Source organism: Ictalurus furcatus, chromosome 5 (assembly GCF_023375685.1).
Source record: "Ictalurus furcatus strain D&B chromosome 5, Billie_1.0, whole genome shotgun sequence".
Lineage (NCBI taxonomy): Eukaryota > Metazoa > Chordata > Actinopteri > Siluriformes > Ictaluridae > Ictalurus > Ictalurus furcatus.
Window position 1 is genome coordinate 11,962,461 of NC_071259.1, and position 14,948 is coordinate 11,977,408.

The window sequence follows — 14,948 nt, forward strand, 5'->3', positions numbered from 1 at the left end:
TTTTATTGTCATTCCTCTATATAGCTTGTATACATTAGAACAAAATGGTGGAACAATACACAACGGAACAATATACAAGACTACATAAAGTGCAAATACACAATAGTGTCACACAAGTGCAACAATGTATACAAAGAAAAAAAGTCTCCCCTGAAGTCGACAATCATCTCTTTAGTCTTATTAACATTAAGAGATAGATTGTTGTCTCTACACCATTCTGTGAGCTGGTTCACCTCCTCCCTGTACACTGACTCATCACTGTTGCTGATGAGGCCCACAACTGTAGTGTCATCAGCAAACTTGATATGATTAGGATTGGTCTTAGCATCACAGTCATGAGTCAGGAGGGTAAACAGCAGTGGACTGAGCACACAGCCATGGGGGGCGCTGGTGTTCAGTGTGGTGGTGCTGGAGGTGGAGTTGCCAATTCTAACGGACTGGGGTCTCCCAATCAGAAAGTCCAGGATCCAGTTGCAGAGGGAGGTGTTTAAACCCAACAGGCTCAGCTTTGTTATCAGTTGTTGGGGGATGATTGTGTTGCATGTCGAACTAAAGTCTATGAACAGCATCCTTACATAATTGTCCTTTATGTCTAAATGTGTCAGAGACAGATGGATGGTAGCAGATATGACGTCCAGATATGTAGCTCTGTGCACAGTGCAACTTAATTGTTTTTTACCTTCTGTGAGCAGGGTTGCTATGGTCTAGGTATAATGTCTGCATATTGTATGCAACACAGACATGTGGAAAAAGTAAGTACACCATATGGAAATTGTTGGCTTTTTTGACATTTTTGGATAAGCAAACATTTGATCATCTTTGAAACAGTGCCTATTAATGAAGTTGATGAACAAATCCACGGAAAATTATATTTTCAAATAATTTATTCAACAGAAATATCAATAGATGAGACATTATTCTGTGGAAAAAGTATGTACACCCTTGGCCTCAGAAACTACAGATGTGGCCATTAAAAATGCGTGAGAAAGAGAACGCGATCCTGCAGTACGCCGTGGATGCTGCGGTATGTCATTCAGTCAGTCACCACTGGCGAAACAATACTGTTAGGTGCAGTCATGCCACATTCTTTGAGCGAGCAAACTGATTTCTAATAGTGTAGTGAACATGACATTACATCGAACAGTTAAAACGAATTACCTCATCGTTATTGACAATATGTTATTTAAAAGCTAAGGCTCTGATATTTGACCACTGTTTTATTATTGTGTTAATTTTATAGTGACAGTAATTTCATTGAACAGTATGCTATAGGTTGTGCACTTTAGCGTATTCTTTAGCTTGTCTGCCTCCCATTCCAGTCGATGATGGTTTGAGCCCCGCTCAGGGCATGTTGCCCGGGTACAAGAGCACGTTTCAAAAATAAAAATGTAGCATTATGAGATTGAGGTCATAATATAATATTATATATTAAGGTATGTTAGATAATGTCACATATTAATGGTAGAAAAACGGCATGATTATCACAATGATAGAAAGACGGACCAGCAGCTTAATCAATGCAAGGTTTTGGTTAAATGCCTGAAATGAGGTCTGTGGTTAACACAATCTCAAAATATGTTCACATTTTGTACTACGACATAAAATACATCAGTAATACCCTACTCATGATTTTGTTAAGTTTTTACATGTCTTGAAAAAGGCGTTTGCTAACAAGTGGCTAAATGGGACAACAGAGACTGTCAAGGAAATTAAACGTCATCACACCGAACAGGAAATATCATCTACTGCAGCCTAGTTGTGTTTATACTCGCGCTCTTGCAAACTATTCAAACACAAACTTGTAGATTTACCAGTTTATAGTATTTTCCAATTGTAGTGTTTTTTTTTTTGTTTTTTTTAAATATAGACTGAAAGAGTTGTCGGAAGGTAGCGGTGGTGACTTTGCAGTCATGTGACAGTGGTGTAGTTCGTTTATAGCCTAACATTAGCTTTTGCTTCTGGCAATTGTATTGAGACTTCAAAATTCATAACAGTTATGTTAATCTGTGAAGATTATCTTGATGAACAAAACATAAGAATCAAACTTTTGTTGGTCACAGAGCTTATTTTCTGCAATAATCCAAAAGCCCAAGGAAAAATTCTATTGGCTTTTTGTTGAGGGAACCAGGGTGATTGCTGCTACTTTTTCACCATTATTTATTGACACGTGGATCTCCCCCTCCCCCCTATTATCACATCTTAGGGATAAATGACTCCTCACCCACCACCTCCTATGTGATATCAAACTGAGGAATAAAACCACACCAGTCTGGGTGATTTCAAAGCATCAAAGCCATAGAATGAAAGAATTAGTAGTACATTCAAGCATTATTTTACATTACATGTTTAAATTGCAACGCATTCTTGTTGTCAAAAAATATAAATGTGCAATATGTGCAAGTATATTAATTTTTTTCATTATAAAACTAAAGTTTTCATTAAAATAAACAAATAAATGAATGACGTGTACTGAATAGTAAAAAGGAGCCCATAGTTTTAGATTTCTGCATAGTTTTAATTTGACTGTCATTTGCAATGCTTCATGGGAGTGAAGTTCATTCCCACATTGAGGACGTTAAGTACACAGTCTTGTAGGCATAGCTAGCTTAGGGCTATAGCCCCCATGTTTTTCTGGTTGTTGAAAAAAGTCATAGCATTATGAGACTAAAGTATCATTTTGGGAATAACATTAATCATAGAAAAACGACATGATCACAATGATAGAAAACTGAGCCAGCAGCTTAATTTATGCAAGAAATGTATGATGAGGATTTAGTTAACTAAATCAGACTTGAACTTAAATCAGGTTGGGTTCAGCAACAAAGAAATTCTTTCTGTTTTTGACAAAGAATCTGACAATGGGGATTTACTGCATATCACCTCTCAGGGACAAAGGACTCTCCACCCCACTCCCACCTGTGTGACATCAAAGTAAAGACAAAAATATTTTTTCCCCCCAACCACAGCAGACTGGGCTGCTTTAAAGCATCAAAGTCATAGGAGGAAATAATTAATAGTGCTTACATAAAATACATTGAACAATTATTTTTTTAATAAAATTTTTTTACATTGCTAAAATTTAAAAAGCACAGCAGTGCACTTTGGCCTTGGTCTCCCATCTGGTCCTGCTGAATTCATGTGTAATTTTTTTCTCTTTCTCCAGGGACACTCGATTTAAATACAAATTGTGTACGTAATAAAAAATTTAAAATGTAAAAACTAAAATCTTGAAATGTTTTGATTCAATTTTAATGTTAATACTATTAATGTTAAATATTAATAAAATAAAGCAACATATATAGAAATGACTGTTAAATATATAGCCTCAATCGTCTCAAATGGAACACATTAGTTTTGTTTTTACTAACCTGAAAGTTTGCCCCCATCCGATTAATCGGGGAAAATAATAATAATTGGTCAACTAATCGATTATGAAAATAATCGTTATTTGCAGCCCTACAAAAATGACATACATGTTTTTCCAGCTGAATAGGTAAGACATTTCAGTGACTCAATAGGTAGCTGGCTAACATTATCGTACTTGTTCGCTTGATTCTGCTCGGTATCAAGTTTCCTATGTTTTATTTATTTTTTTGCTATGGACAGTGTGGTAAATTACACTTATCTACTAGCTATGAGAGACAGCAATTCACCACTACTCCAAGAAAATCGTAAGTAACTGCAAGTAACTTGTAGTTTTATGTTTCAAACAGAGACGGCGATAGAGAAGTAAAGGTTCAGTACTGAAGCTTTAAGTAAAGATGTTTTTGTTTGTTTGTTTTGCCTAGCAAAATCACAGTCCCTAAAGCTGGTAAGCATCTGTATTATATTTGTATCTGCATCTTATTACAGAGTTAAGCTGCACAATAATAGTAAAATGTCAAAATGTCATTTTTTTTATAACTACTTGCATTAAATAAAGGTAATGGTCCATTACTAGCCTACATTATGAAAAATTGAGGACTGGCCGAAGGTGCGAGTAAGGTACTCTGATCTGAACTCAGCTCATCTTGGGGCACAAGTTTGCCATGCTGTCAAAATGCTGCCTTCGTTTGTGTTTATCTTACACAAACACATGGTTAATTCCATTCTAGTGAGAGATCACCCAAAATCAGGCCTCATAAATGTAATTTTAGAGGCCAAGAAGTGGTTGGACATTTACTGGTAGGCTAAAAAGTAGAAACTAGTAAAAACTATGAGAATTTATAGACTTACTGGCATGTAGCCTAGGTTTCCAATTGTTTTTTTTTCTCCAATTTTCCCTAAGGCTGTTTTTTTTTTATATTCTTGTTTTGTTTGTTTGTTTTGCTTTAATAGGTTTTGTTGTTTTCATTGTTTTTTATAGGCTTACATTGTTTTCCAGAATGTCATGTGCAAACCCCAGAAGCAGCATGCTTTCACACTGATTAGAGTAAAATTATTTCAAACACATTTAACATCAGCCAAAAGTCCAGCGCCAAACAGTGAACGTTAATCTTTTCAGAAATTGAGATGTTCTTTATTTAGATTATTGTACAGGTCAAACATTTCATTATTTCACACTACCCGAGACTAATTTGTCTGCTCAAAACTAATTAATTCAATTTATACTACCCACACAATGTTAATAGGCTTGGGAATCAAATACATATACATATATATATATACACACCACAGAACTGGTTCACATCATTGGATTTAAGTGATGCCAATGTTTTACCAAGTCCCATGAACACAGATGCTTTTTTAAAGTATATGCATTCCAATTCAAGATTCTACCATTCAGCCTCTCTTTAGTGCTACGGGTGTGTTTCAGTTGTATGCAAGCAGCCTTATCTCCCCAAATGGCCAGATACATCAGGATACTGCCATAATTTAATGACTGTACACATCCACCAAGGAACAGGCCTAACAAGAGATGTCCACCCACCTTAGACACACTGAGGTGCTTAGACTCACTGTGAACTCAGAAAAGGGTGCCCTGAAACAGGCCAAACAATTCAACTGTGCGGAGGTAGATTAATAATGTGGCAGACATTATTCCACTGCCATCAGATTCAGCCAGGTTGCAAAGTACGGTACTGCCTCCTGTTGAGGATGATAGGATTGTTGACAGCAGACAGCGTTATTTTTCTTTGGGCTTGCCAGAACCAATGTAATAACTGACTTAAGATCAGTTCCCCAAAGTAATCGTGAATGCCTGCATCAGTGGCTGGGGACACAGACATTGTTTCAACAGTCAGACACATCAATCTTCAGTGCAGCACTAGGTCAGATGACTCTCTCTGCTTTGCACATAAACTCCTCAGGTGGGCACAGCCACAGTTAGATTGACAAAGTAACGCACCTCCTGGCATGGTACAATGGTTCAGCAGACCATCTGGCAAGACAGAGGAGGACATCTTCGCAAATACAAAGTCAACACATTGCTGATTGTGCTTCTCCCTGGTAGAGCTGGACAGCCCACTGGATGTGCTGACTTGAACAGCTACTGTACATCTTTCCTCCTCTACCACCAATTCTACCCATTGCACAGAATTCTGCAATTTTGCCACAGAGTCATGCTAAGCTGGCGAGGCCTTGGTTCCCAACACCATTTTTCCTAGTAGCTGGGACACCCAGGTGGCATGCACCTCAAGCAGATCTGCTATCCCAAATAACTGGCACCCTTAACCGTGCATTTGGCCCCCTAGAATGAATCACAAACTGAAGACTAAGACCTAGCAGTCCAGGAAACACAACTGAATGCAAGACTCTAGTACAAGGACATATAAGGCCCATAGGTGGAAGCTGTTTTGTGGAAGACGTTTACCTCTTTGCTTTGATCAGTTTCACTGCCTGATTCCCAAACGTACTAACTTTTCTTCAGCAACTACTAGACAGCAACAAATCCTCATCTACACTAAAAATATGTGGCCACAATTACAGAAAGTCACAACCCCATGGATAGCATTTTTCTCTTATTAAAACCTTTCTGAAAGGGGTGAGGAAATTCCATCCACGATGATTCTTGAAGAGCAAAGCATGGGATTTCCCTCTTAAGGACTGTCCTTACAAGCTTATGCAAAATGTCCAATATGAAACAAGTGTCTCTGAAAACTTTTTTTTTTTCTTGTGATCAAAAAGAGCTTGCCTGAGCATGAAGAGTGGGAGAACTGCACTTCTGAGTCTTAAAAAAAAATAAAAGCTTTAAACTTTTCTACACAGTCTTACTATTATTGTACCAAGACAAAACATAAGCCAATAGTAGTCATTTGGGCTTGTTGTCTTGTTTTTAGGGTTACATTTACATTACATTTATTCACTTAGCAGACGCTTTTATCCAAAGCGACTTACAAACGAGAAATACACAAGTAAAGCGATATATCAAGCAGCGAACAATACAAGTAGTGCTACCATACAAGATCCATTAATTGAGTTCCAGAAGAAGCAAAGTGCACAGAGTAGAGGTGTAAGTGCAATTTTTTTTTTTTTTTTTACTTGTTACTACCAAATTCTTTTTAACAGTCAGACAAAAGTGGTAGATGAGAATAAAGTGTATCACAATTGTTTAAATGAATATTCATTTGGAACAGAAAGTGTTTGTGTTCTTACTGTCCAGGTCTTGCTCAATCTGAAGATCGGTGCACTCTGTAAGGCCGACACCACAGACACCAGAGAGTGCAGGTTATTCAACTCCAGTAGCTTCTGCAGGGATAGATAGAGATTGAGTACTTTATTGATACCTTTATTGGTGTCACAACAGTATGATGCCTGTTTTACCACGTCCCATGAACACAGATACTTTTTTAAAGTATATGCATTCCAGTTCAAGATTCTTTTAAATCAACACTTAAATAGAAATATTTCAACAGAATGAAGTTGGTTAAATTGTCTTACCCAGTAACACACTATGTCAAAATTGAAAGAAATTCCAGAAATGATGAGGAAGAAGGTGATTGAAATACATCAGTCTAGGAAGGGTTAAAAAGCTATTTCAAAGGCTCTGGGACTCCAAAGGATGACAGTGAGAGCCATTATCTCCAAATGAAAAAAACTCTGCACAGTAATGAACCTTCCCAGAAGTGGCCGACCTTCCAAAATTCCTCCAAGAGCACAGCAACGACTCCTCCAGGAAGTCACAAAAGACCCAAGGACAACATCAAAAGGACCTACAGGCCTCACCTACATCACTAAAGGTCACTGATTATGAATCCACGATCAGATAGACACTAGGCAAAAATGGCATCCATGGATCAGTGGCAAGGTGAAGATACACAATAAACTCAGAATATACAGTGATGCTTGAAAGTTTGTGAACCCTTTAGAACTTTGTATATGTATATTTGCATAAATATGAACTAAAACAGTCAGATTTCAATTCCTAAAAGTAGATAAAGAGAACCCAATAAAACAAATGAAACAAAATATTATACTTGGTCATTTATTTACTGAAGTGACCAATGATCCAATGTTCCATATCTATGAGTGGCAGAAGTATGCACAGTTAATTTGAAGGTGAAATTAGAATCAAGTGTTTTCAATCAATGGGAAGACAATCAGGTGTGAGTGAGCACCCTATTTAATTTAAAGAACAGGGATCTATCAAAGTGTGCTCTTCTCGACCAACAAAGATCACTCCAAGAGCAAGACGTGTAATAGTCCATGAGGTCACAAAGGAATGTTCATGAGTCCACAATCAGGAGAACACTGAACAGCAATGGTGTGCATGGCAGGGTTGCAAGGAGAATTCCACTGCTCTCCAAAAATGAACATTGCCTACCCCCTGCAGTTTGCAAAAGATCATGTGCACAAGCCAGAAAGCTATTGGAAAAATGTTTTGTGGAAGGATGAGACCAAAATAAAACTTATTTGTTTAAATGAGGAGCATTATGTTAAGAGAAAGTAAAACGCTGCATTCAAGCATAAGAAGCTTATCCCATCTGTGAAACATGGTGGTTGTAGTATCATGGTTTGGGCCTGTTTTGCTGCAACTGGGTGTGGACGGCTTGCTATCATTGATGGAACAATGAATTTTGTAGTACACAAGTGGTTCTACCCAAGAATGGTTAAAGAAGAATAAAATTAATGTTTTGGAAGGGCCGAATCAAAGTCCTTACCATAATCCAATAGAAATGTTGTGGAAGGACCTGAAGCCAACAGTTAATTTGAGGAAACCCAACAACATAAAGCTGTTCTGTACTGAGGAATGGGCTAAAATTCCTCCAAGCCAATGTGCAGTACTGATAATTATTGCTGCACAAGGAGGTCACACCAGATACTGAAAGCAAATGCACCGAAAGCAAAAGGGATGCACCAAAATGAAAATTCTTGGCCGACGCCGAAACCGAATATAATGAAAAACTTGGCCGAAGGCCGAATACTGAACACGTTTTTTCGCGTTTTTTCCCATTTATTTTACCATTTTTTTCACCATTGCATAAATTAAATAGTCAAAATGTGCTTTTTACTATTTTGTCTTGCTTTTCAAAGAAAAAAAAAATCAATTACAAAAACTACAATTTCAAAATATTTATTTAACACTGAACATTTTTTTTCATTCCAGCAGGTATAGGCTACCAACAAGGCACAATATAACTTTAAATAAATAAATTGGTAAAATAAAAATATTTTTATGTGGTCATCTTCGAGCCCCCCTTGAATATCCTATGTTAGGCCTTTAACTGACTGCTGAAAGAATGTAACAGTCTCTGGCCTACAACAAAAAAGTGCATTGACAAGAGTGCAAAAAATGGTTCTATTCGGTACTATACGGCTGATTATATTGGGGATATGTACCGCTCGCGTCCCTGTACACCTCGCGGAGTATTATAGTAGATATAGTATAGTTAGATACGTTGTTAATGTTATGTTCCCTTAAATAAATACGTCTTTACCTGCTTCCGTACTTTACTCCCTTACGTCTCGCGACGTGACAGAATACTCCGGAACAGAAACAATTAAACGCACGTCTCCACAGTAAACAATGTCACGGTTGTCAACATACGAAGAGCATGCGCTCGTGCACGTAGTTCGGGCATGCGTGCGCCCCCTCATCGCTGCTGGAAGTGGAGGTCGTGAAATTCGCGCATCTCACTCTGGTTGCTAGGCTATTTGGCGCGTCATCAAACACGTCATTGTTCGGTCAAATTTATTCGGCCTTTTCACTTATTCGGCCGAACACCGAAAATGCTTTTTTTTTTTGCTATTTGCGGCCAAATAGTTTCGGTTGCCGAACATTCGGTGCATCCCTAGTTTTAGGTTATATTTATGCAGAAATGAAGAAAATTCTAAAGGGTTCACAAACTTTCAAGCACAAATGTAACCCAGAAGAACATTAAGGGTCATCTGAATTTTGCCAAAATTCAGACACATTAATGATCCTCAAACCTTTTGGGAGAATGTTCTGTGGAACTAATGAGTCGAAAGTGGAACTGCTTAGAATACAGGGCCCCGTTAAATCTGGTATAAAACAGACACAAAATTACCCCAAAAAACACACCATACCCATGTGTGTGTGTGTGTGTGTATTTTATATTATACATACACACACATATACACATACATATATATACACACACACATACATATATATATATATATATATATATATATATATATATATATATATATATATATATATATATATATATTATATACACACAAAAAAAATTCTAAGGCAGCCTATTTTTTTAGTACAAACTTTGTTATAGGTTTTTTTATTTTATGATGTCTACATTGTTGAGTCAGTACAAAAACATTTTAGATTTCCAAAGATTAGTTTTCCAGAAGAAAATTAAATGTTACAGAAAAATGTTTGTATGTCAGTTAAGAAAGCAGCATATTAAGTTGTAAGAGACAAATGATGGCTGCTGGATTTTGCTGCAAAAATAAGAAGCAAGTGCGACAGTCAAAGTCTCTAGAAGAACTGTGGCTGGTTCTCCAAGATACTCAGTAAAAGGTGCATCTCATTTCCTTATAAAATTGCATTAGTTCTCCCCGAGACTACGTTTTTTTGTTTGTTTAAAGCAAAAGGGTCATCACACCAAATATTACCTTTGTTTCATTTACTACTGTTTACTGCCCCTTATAGTATTTTATTTTTAATGGAAAAACATTTAATTTCATTACTTTTGAAGGCATCTTTGCTCTACAGCATTTCTTTGCATATGTCTAAGACGTTTGCACAGTACTGTATATCATACACACACACACACACACACACACACACACACACACACACACACACACACACAGCAGCACTTTCATTTTGTGATCAGTAAACCATTTTTGTGTTGATTTTGTTTTGGATCATTGTCCTGCTGGAAAATCCAACCACAGCCAATTTTAAGCTTTCTGGCAGGGGCAGTCAGGTTTTCATTTAATATCTGTTGATATTTGATAGTACATGATACCATGTATCTTAACAAAATGTCCAGGTCCTCTGGCAGAAAAACAGACCCAAAACATTAAAGAGCCACCACAATCTTTAACCATGGGCATGAGGTCCTTTTCCATATGGCTACCTCTCTGTGTGCACCAAAACCACCTCTGGTGTTTATTGCCAAAAGGCTCTATTTTGGTTTCATAAGGCCATAGAACCCAATCCCATTTGAAGTTCCAGTAGTGTCTGGCAAATTGAAGACGCTCGAGTTTGTTTTTGGATGAGAGAGATGCTTTGTTCTTGAAACCCTTCCAAACAACTTGCAGTGATATAGGTGACTTTGGACTGTAATTTTTTGAGACTTTCTGACCCAAAGACACAACTAACTTCTGCAGTTCTCCAGCTGTGATCCTCGAACCATCCTCTTCACAGTGCATTGATACAATATATACACACATCCTTTTCCAGGTTGATTCATAACATTTCCAGTTGACTGGAACTTCTTAATTATTGCCCCGATGGTGGAAATGGACATTTTCAAAGCTTGTGTTATTTTCTTATAGCCACTTCCCATTTTGTGAAGCTCAACAACCTTTTGCCGCACATCACAGCTATATTCCTTGGTCTTACCTATTGTTATGAATGACTAAGGGAATTTGGCCTGTGTTACCTCATATTTATACCCCTGTGAAACAGAAAATCATGGTTGAACAATTTCCTTTTCCTAGTCAACTAGATGTACTAAAAAAAATTTTAAATATCAATGGGAATATACTTCAAATATATTTTTCTTATATGAATTCATAGGGGTGCCAATTATTGCTGCACACCTACATTTAACAAAAGATCTTTTTGGATAAACCTGTGTTGGCAATTGTTTTTTTTTTTTTTTTTGTATTTTTAGAACAAAATACCAAAAAGTTAAACAATAAAGAATTTTTCACAGCCTTCTTATTTAACAAGAGTGCCGATAGTGGAGGGCACTGATTTTATACATACATACATACATACACACACATATACACAATTATTATTTTTATATATATATATATATATATATATATATATATATATATATATATATATATATATATATATATATATATATATATTTCAGAGATGCATCGATGAAAAGGCTATTTTTCACACTATCGGACATCAGCCGATAGTTTAAAAACATCCAATAATCAGGCCGGTTATATCTGGTCAATCAAAAGAGGGCGGGAAGACGCATCGATTTCGTGCTGTGTGTTAAGATGATGTCTCTTGAGTGGAATGATGACAAAACTGCAGTTTGTAAGCTCTGTGATCTCTGCACTGCTAAAATTTTACACCAGTAGTGAGCAGCAGTTTTGGCGTCGAGTCTAATTTTTAATTTTTTTGCCGAGCTGCTTGCGCTGAATTAAAGCCTCAGTACACCGTTGAAAGATTTAAATGAAGTTGACAAAAAAGTATATATTGCATAGAAAAATATATTTGTAGAGTAGTATATTTCATATCCAGTTAATATTAATATATAAAAAAGTTTATATATCATTTAGTTTGATGTTCAATGATGAAGTAGAAATGCTTTTGTTTGTGGTGAGTGAATGTGAGCCTAACAGGAGGTTTTTTTTTAGAATTCAGTCAATGTTAATATGAATTATTAACATTCAGTAAGTTAAGAAATCTTAGTTTTATCTTCAGAATTTAGTTAATGTGTTAATGTCAATTAGAGTGATGTGTTTTCCGTTTATGAGACCAGTTACTGTGAAACAACTTGTTGAAATGGAGAAAATAAAGTTTTTATTTGCATTTCTTTCAGAATTATTTTTATATTTTATTCATTTATCAGTATCGGCTGAGAAAATTAGTATCGGTGCATCTCTAATTATACATATATACACACACACACACACACACACACACACGCACACAATTTAAGAAAAGTGAGTACAACCCTCAGATTTTTGTAAATATTTGATTATATCTTTTCACGTGACAAGACTGAAGAAATGACACTTTGCTACAATGTAAAGTAATGAGCGTACAGCTTGTGTAACAGTGTAAATTTTCTGTCCCCTCAAAATAACTCAACACACAGCCATTAATGTCTAAACCACTGGCAACAAAAGTGAGTACACCCCTAAGTGAAAATGTCCAAATTTGGCCCAAATTGTCAATATTTTGTGTGGCCACCATTATTTTCCAGCACTGCCTTAACCCTCTTGGGCATGGAGTTTACCCGAGCTTCACATGTTGCCACTGGAGTCCTCTTCCACTCCTCCATGACAACATCATGGAGCTGGTGGATGTTAGAGACCTTGTGCTCCTCCACCTTCCGTTTGAGGATGCTCCACAGGTGCTCAATAGGGTTTAGGTCTGGAGACATGCTTGGCCAGTCCTTCACCCTCAGCTTCTTTAGCAAGGCAGTGGTCATCTTGGAGGCGAGTTTGGGGTTGTTATCATGCTGGAATACTGCCCTGCGGCCCAGTCTCCGAAGGGAGGGGATCATGCTCTGCTTCAGTATGTCACAGTACATGTTGGCATTCATGGTTCCCTCAATAAACTGTAGGTCCCCAGTGCCGGCAGCACTCATGCGGCCCCAGACCATGACACTCCCACCACCATGCTTGACTGTAGGCAAGACACACTTGTCTTTGTACTCCTCACCTGGTTGCTGCCACACATGCTTGACACCATCTGAACCAATAAGTTTATCTTGATCTCATCAGACCACAGGACATGGTTTCAGTAATCCATGTCCTTAATCTGCTTGTCTTCAGCAAACTGTTTGCGGGCTTTCTTGTGCATCATCTTTAGACAAGGCTTCCTTCTGGGATGACAGCCATGCAGACCTATTTGATGCAGTGTGTGGCGTATGGTCTGAGCACTGACAGGCTGACCCCCCATCCCTTCAACCTCTGCAGCAATGCTGGCAGCACTCATACGTCTATTTCCCAAAGACAACCTCTGGATATGATGCTGAGCACATGCACACAACTTCTTTGGTTGACCATGGCAAGGCCTGTTCTGAGTGGAACCTGTCCTGTTAAACCGCTGTATGGTCTTGGCCACCATGCTGCAGCTCAGTGTCAGGGTCTTGGCAATCTTCTTATAGCCTACACCATATTTATGTAGAGCAACAATTCTTTATTTTCAGATCCTCAGAGAGTTCTTTGCCATGAGTTGCCATGTTGAACTTCAAGTGACCAGTATGAGGGAGTGTGAGAGTGATGACACCAAATTTAACACACCTGCTCCCCATTCACACCTGAGACCTTGTAACACTAACATGCCACATGACACCGGGGAGGGAAAATGGCTAATTGGGCCCAATTTGGACATTTTCACTTAGGGGTGTACTCACTTTTGTTGCCAGCGGTTTAGACATTAATGGCTGTGTGTTGAGTTATTTTGAGGGGACAGCAAATTTACACTGTTACACAAGCTGTACACTCACTACTTTACATTGTAGCAAAGTGTCATTTCTTCAGTCTTGTCAGATGAAAAGATATAATCAAATATTTACAAAAATGTGAGGGGTGTACTCACTTTTGTGAGATACTGTAATTAATATACATTTATATATATTTATTTATTTTTTGGACAAGCAAATATTTGATCCTCTTTGAAGCAGTGCCTATTAATAAAGTTGATACACTATAAAATGTCATTAAATTGACATTTTTTAGTATTTTTCTCATTTTAAATTAACAAAAAACAGCTCAGTCACATGGAAAATGTAAGTACACCCCTACATTTATCACACCTTCAAATCCATATAATTTGAATTCAAGATTGGGTGCCAGTGATTAGAACCTATTTGGGGAGTGCAAGTGGAACCGGTCTTAGTTATACCCATCTCATATCTAGAATCTGGTGTTACCTTTGCTATTGAGGTATGTGGTGTCACCATGCCAAGATCTCAAGAGTTCTGTAAGGCCTTCAGAAAAAAGGTTGTGGATGCCTAGGAGTCTGGTAGGGGATTTAAAAAGATCTCCAAATTATTTTAAATACATCATTCCACTTTAAAAAAAGAATCATATACAAATGGTGCAGGTTTCAAACGACTGCCAATTTGTCAAGGACTGGCCATCCCAGCAAATTCAGCCCCTGAACGGACTGTCTGATGCAAAAAGAAGTCTCCAAGAACCCCAAAATTTTGTCACAGGATCTGCTAGTAATTCTTGCAACTGTTGGTGTCAAAGTGCATGCTTCTACAATCAGAAAGAGACTGCACAAATTTGACCTGCATGGGTTGCGTGCAAGGAAAAAGCCTTTGCAAGACTACAGTTTGCAGATGAGCATATAGGCAAAGACCAGGCCTTTTGGAATAATGTGCTCTGGACAGACAAATCAAAGATAGAGCTGTTTGGCCACAGTAACAGCAGACATATTTGGTGCAGACCAAAGACGGCTTTTCAGGTGAAACACCTCATGCCAACTGTGAAGCACGGTGGTGGGAATGTTATGGTTTGGGGTTGCTTTGCTGCCTCAGGGACTGGACAGCATGCATTCATTGATTCAAGGTATGAATTCTGCATCATATCAAAGAGTGCTTGAAAATAATGTGTGGCCATCTGACCAAAAGTTGACGTTGAACCGAAAGTGGACCTTTCAACAG

The 14,948-nt window shown here is 37.7% G+C and overlaps 1 protein-coding gene across 3 annotated transcripts in view; it reads right to left on the reverse strand.

Annotated features, from left to right (window-relative positions):
• The window catches only part of ralgps1 (Ral GEF with PH domain and SH3 binding motif 1), a 169,148-nt gene that overhangs the window by 98,962 nt on the left and 55,238 nt on the right, over positions 1 to 14,948 (reverse strand). For all 3 annotated transcript variants that reach the window (XM_053624771.1, XM_053624770.1, XM_053624772.1), the window contains exon 7: positions 6,574 to 6,666. In XM_053624771.1, the coding sequence (XP_053480746.1) occupies positions 6,574 to 6,666 (93 nt within the window). The remainder of the gene's footprint in view (positions 1 to 6,573; positions 6,667 to 14,948) is intronic.